At 41.3% G+C, this 6,136-nt stretch overlaps 1 protein-coding gene across 1 annotated transcript; it reads left to right on the forward strand.

Annotated features, from left to right (window-relative positions):
- Positions 1-506: 506 nt before the first annotated feature.
- SARC_01984 (hypothetical protein) lies at positions 507-5,520 on the forward strand (the record flags this gene model as incomplete). The annotated part of the gene is made up of 7 exons (XM_014304265.1): positions 507-564; positions 1,112-1,243; positions 1,570-1,620; positions 2,536-2,832; positions 3,368-3,501; positions 4,083-4,199; positions 5,284-5,520. Coding segments are annotated over 7 exons (1,026 nt in total), but the record flags the coding sequence as incomplete, so codon positions are not given.
- Between the last annotated feature and the right edge of the window lie 616 nt (positions 5,521-6,136).

The raw sequence follows: 6,136 nt of genomic DNA on the forward strand, positions 1-6,136 counted from the left end.
ATGTATGTGTGTGTGTATGAGTGTGTGTGCGAAAACACATCAGTAGTATATGTATATATATGTGCATACGTGCGTGTCTGCTCAAACATATTTTTATACATTTCTAAATGTATGTATGAAATAGTGGGATTGATTGCGAAGATATTGTCGCACATCATTTTATCTTATAGTTGGGATAATGCTTCTAGTATTACATATTTATCATGTGTGTGTTGGTGATTGTAATTTGAGGGTCTATTCCTTAGCAGGCTAGTATAAACCACTAAACTCTCCGTCCGTGTAGACATTCGTGAACAAAAGCTTGCGGGCTGGGCCTGTGCGATATCTCGCGAGTTTTCAAGCCAAAAGAAAAAAAGGTCTTTATAAGGCCATTGCTAATTATCATTGTGATGTAATGCCTTCATACCTTGGAGTGAACGTTCTCGTAGGCGCTGATTTAAGTTGTCGAACTCATTCATACGTGCACCTTTCATACTTCTCCCGCCTGTACTGCTGTAATTTCGCAGCCTGAGGTCAGAGAAACACCCAGCACACAATCCGAGGGGAGTGCGGAGACGAAACAAGGCAAGTAGATACGTGGCTGTTTGTGTTCGATCTGTTGTATTGTCTGTTTAGAACAGTATGAGTATGCCACTGTTTGTTTGTGCGTGTGTCTGTGTGAAGACAAGTGGATTTATAAGTTTTGCGTAAAATTACACTTGTTTTGTTTTGTTTATGTTTTTGTAGTTGTTGTTGTGTTTTGTTTATGTTTTTGTAGTTGTTGTTGTGTTTTGTTCATGGCGTCTGCGCCGTTGTATCGGTCTGGTTGCGCAGCCCTCATGTGACACCGCCTGGAAAATCTCGCGATAATACGACTTGGACAGCTCGAGCCATTGTTATTAGACAGTGTGACTGTGTTATAACTCTGAAACTCACGTCCCTGGCGTAGTTGATAAAGACGTAGTCAGTGTGACTGTGTTATAACTCTGGTACTCACGTCCCTGGCGTAGATGATAAAGACGTAGACAGTGTGACTGTGTTATAACTCTGATACTCACGTCCCTGGCGTAGATGATAAAGACGTAGACAGTGTGACTGTGTTATAACTCTGATACTCACGTCCTTGGCGTAGATGATAAAGACGTAGACAGTGTGACTGAGGGCATCGAAGCGATGTCGGCGAAGGAGACGCACGAGAAAGAGATTGATAACCAGCTTGCGGCCAAAGCCAGTGCCAAGAGCGACCGAGATAGCTCGCCATCAGGTATGGCACACATCAGATATCTGTTAATCTCGTACTACTACATGTGCTGGTGTATACACATGATCCCACTTTTCTCAGTCGAATCGTATTCAGACACACACCTGATAGGCCATTCGCTATGTATTATATGTACATACATGTGCATGGCGCGTGAAGCGTGAATGAATCGAGTTGCCTACATATGCTGTTCAGTGCGCCAATATAGAATAGACTATCTTCTGAAGCTCTGTGTATGTGCTTGACTAACCCCTGACATGTCCACCAAGGTCTGTGATCTCTTTTCTCATACAAATATGAAAATATACATTTTGTTTCTAATTATACAGCAGAAGAAAAAGCAGAAGAAAGCGCGCCCTCAGAGACAGCACCCACAGACAGTAAGGAACAGTCAGATACGGATACCACGATAAATATGTCTTATGTATATATGGTTTTATCGTGTTTATAGATACACAAACATTTATTTATACATGAAAATGTATATGTTGCCATGTTATTATATTAATATGTTATCGCTATATATATATTGTGTATACATATATATATATATATATTTATGTATATATATTATTTATTTTTATATTATATATATATTCTGATATATATATATAAGTATATATATATATATATATATATATATATTTACATATATATGTATATATATATATATATATTTATGTATGTATGTATGTATATGTATATGTATAGTCTATTTGTTTCTACATGTGTGAATGTGTGTGTGCGTAATTCATGTGTAGTTTTTGTGTCTGTTCTGATTGGCAGAGAATGTTTTGATATCATGACATGTATTGATATGTCATGTAAGTACCATGTGACTCGTTTACAATACATTCTGACACTACTCATAGCTACTATGGCGCCTTCGTGTGTACTCAGTAGGCCGGTTGTGAGAGAGCAGGAGGTGATTGTGCGTGTTTTAAGTCTGTCGTTCTTAATTTACATTATATAGATTGTACACCCTATTTGATGAGGTCATGTGTAACGTCAATGTTATTTCAGATAGCTATGAATTGGTGAGGGGCTATATGCTGTTTGATTCTGTCCACAAAGGTTTGACCAAATGCCAGAATATCACGGACAATAAACGAAATTCATATTAATTTACAATTCGTATCTTGTGTGGATATCAATAGCATTTCTTCTGAAGTACATACTCACCTGGAATGCATATCTGAGTATCAAGACGATAGTAGTAGTACTCAGGCTGACGCACCCTCCCGTCGCAACTATTCACTTACACGCAAATGCAATTTGGATGTCTCTCCCTCCAGTGGACCAAGGCGACAGCGTAGAGACGGCCACCAACGGAGAAGCACAACACTCCCCTCAAGCCACCGCACATCAACAGCAGAGCCAGTCACCACAGCAACCACCCCAGCAACAGCAACAGCAACAGCAACAGCAACAGCAACAGCAGCAGCAGCAGCAACAGCCACTGAACCCACAGCAGCAACAGCAACAACAACGTGCCATGCAACAACAGCAAATTCAAATGCAACAGCAGATGCACCAGCAGCAGATGATGCAGCAGACCATCACCCCTGCCCAGGCACAGGTCATGCGACAAAGTATGCCAACAACGATATATATATATATATATGTGTGTGTGTGTGTGTGTGTGTGTGTGTGTACAAATTTGTACATATATATATGTATTTGTATATGTATGTATGTATATGTATATAATGTCGTGTATCAGTGGCATTTCGCGGGACGTATCTATGCTGCCTTTTTATCTGTATTGAATTGTTGGTATTGCTCGATGGTTATGATAGTGCGCTATGTATTGATGCTGTCTCGGATTTCATTACCTACCATTTCGCGCCTTCACAAACCAGAACAGCCATACCACGGTGGTTTGCTAGGTGAAGTATTGATATTCGTGTTAGCTTGATTTATGCCTACCCTGTTGTATGTTTCATGTTCTCAAAGGTACAGAATCGCGTGCTCACAATTGGATGTGTTTAATTCACGTTCCACCGCATGAGTTAGTACTACAAGTTACTGGATACGGTTGTGCGTTAGATATACTGTGCTGTCATCTTCCAAATATATATATATATATATATATATGACCAATTATTCGCCTACTCGCCTACACAGACACGTACGAGAATGCAAAGAACGAGCAACGGGTGTCCGATGCAGATGTGAAGTTATTCGCTGACTTTGAGAAGCAGAAGCACGTGGTGTTACGCAAGCAGCGTGATGAGCCCTTGGGCTTTATGATTACAGAGGTGTGGAAAATACAATTTGTATCGTGAACAAAGAATTATTAGCAGAAATATTGAGTATACACAATTACCTTGAACAGGTAAAGATAGACAGAGAATATGGGATACACAAATGTATGTATCTTGAAATCTGAATCGTTTGCAAATACAGAAGCATTTGCCATGCATATGTGCATCTGACGCACCCACTTCGATTGTATTTGCACACAAGTACGGAATGACTATATAGATCTCGGTGAGATGTTTAGTCTTGTTCGTGATTACAGTACCATCGCCATCACATGCCACTTCTGCGTACCTGCGTGTGTCTATCTGTCCCTTACTGTTATATGCCTTCGAGCTCTCACTCATCTTCGCACTGTGTGCGTTCCTACGCATGCTTGTCGGCCACATGGTCTGGTGCGTGTGCGTATATATGCCGGGTGTCCATCCAACTCTGAAGAGGTTGCGTGCACTCCGTCCCACTAGTGCTTCTCCGTATCCCACTGTAGTCCTGTGGCAGTTACTGAGAAGTATCCCATATACTCTGAGAGAAGTTATCTCATTCTCGGTTCTCCTATCGCTCCTCCTTACCGCACTTGCAGACAAGTAGGTCGTCTCTGCTGCCGTGTATCTTCGTATCACATATATTCCCCGGAAGCGTAGCCAGCAAGCACGGCGAGTTCTTTGTTGGAGATCAGATTATAAGCGTCGAAGGCACGGTATGCTTCTTTGTTGGAGATGACAATGTCTGCATATAACTACCACGCATGTTAGCAGGAAGTCAAGGAGTCTTGGTAGACGAATGATTGTGGGTGTGTATGTCATGCACTTGTCTTGGTGATGATATTGTTTGCTTATAACCACCACGCATGTTAGCAGCAAGGCAAGGAGTCTTGGTAGACGAGTGATTGTGGGTGTGTATGTCATGCACTTGTCTTGGTGATGATACAGTTTGCATATAACCACCACGCATGTTAGCAGCAAGGCAAGGAGTCTTGGTAGACGAGTGATTGTGGGTATGTATGTCACGCACGTGTGTTGGTGCCACGTGTGCTGAGAGTTGGGAAGAGTCCTCTGCTGTGTCGTGACTGTTTGTTGAGTGTTTGTAGATTGGACAGATCCCCTCTGTGGCTGTGCCTTGTACGTGACTTTTTTTCTTCTTTTTTTTTCTTGGATGAGCTGCACAATGGTATGCCAGGCCCATACACATGTGAGTATCTCTCTATAAACGTTAGTACATACCATCATCAGAACATAAACCCTTCTTGCTTACAACAGTTTTCACTGGTCTATGTTTCAAGGTTAGGGTTTTCAGGTTTAGTCATATATCATCTCCTAAGCATGCGGGCATTCTCGCATTCGCCCACGTACGCTTGAATAGCATCAGCTACCCTGTTCCACTGTTTGCTTCTGTTTCGATGGACTGTTTGATAATTAACGCTCGTATCCGATTCCTATGGCTGCGTTGTCTGTAGCCCGTCCCCCTGTTTTCTTATATTTTGATTGGCTGTTTGATATTTAACGCTCGTATCCGATTCCTATGGCTGCGTTGTCTGTAGCCCGTCCCCCTGTTTTCTTATATTTTGATTGGCTGTTTGATAATTAACGCTCGTATCCGATTCCTATGGCTGCGTTGTCTGTAGCCCGTCCCCCTGTTTTCTTATATTTTGATTGGCTGTTTGATATTTAACGCTCGTATCCCTTTCTTGTGCCTGTGTAGTCTGTAGTCTGTTCCACTGTTTTCTTCTGTTTGATTGGCTGTTTGATAATTAGCGCTCGTATCCGTTTCCTATGCCTTCGTAGTCTGTAGTGGGACTGCCATTTAAGAAGGTTTTGGAACTCTTCAAGACGCTGCTGGCCTTAGAGAAGATCGAGTTCGTGGTGATCCCCATGGATGTGGTGAATCAGGTCACCATCACACGCAAGCCGAAAGAGAAGCTGGTACGTAAGCGCGCATGCAGCACGTGGTGTTGTGCGTGTAGACATACGGTGTTTCCTGAGTGTGTTATGGGCTCTGTTGCGCGCGTGGCTTGTCTGTAAACTGAGCTATAGCAATAGTGTATGTGGTCTTATATGTGCTATGTGCGTGCACACACTCCTTCATGCATATGTATGTATGATTGCATTGACCCATTTTGCAGCCGCAATACATTTAAAGACACTTAGTTGCTCTGTTTCGATGTGTGCAAGTACTGTGAATGTTTACTTTCGTGTTGAGATATAGTATATACATATAATTTCTCTGTTTCGATGATGCGTGTAAGTACTGTGAATGCTCACTTTCGTGTTAAAATAGTATATACCTGTAATGTAAGTACTGTGAATGCTCACTTTCGTGTTAAAATATTATATACATGTAATGTAAGTACTGTGAATGCTCACTTTCCTGTTCAGATATAGTATTTATGTATAATTGCTGTGTTCCGATGTGTGTAAGCACTGTGAATGCTTACATTCGTGTTGATATATAGTGTATACCTATAATTTCTCTGTTTTAATGTATCTACGTACTATGAATACTTACTTTCGTGGTCAGATATATTATATAGATATAATTGCTGTGTTTTGACGTGTGTAAGTACTGCGAATGCTTACTTTCATAATGAGATATCGTGTATACATATGATAGTGCCCTCCAGATGGACATTACATTTGT

Source organism: Sphaeroforma arctica (genome assembly GCF_001186125.1).
Source record: "Sphaeroforma arctica JP610 unplaced genomic scaffold supercont1.85, whole genome shotgun sequence".
In the NCBI taxonomy this organism is placed as follows: Eukaryota; class Ichthyosporea; order Ichthyophonida; genus Sphaeroforma; species Sphaeroforma arctica.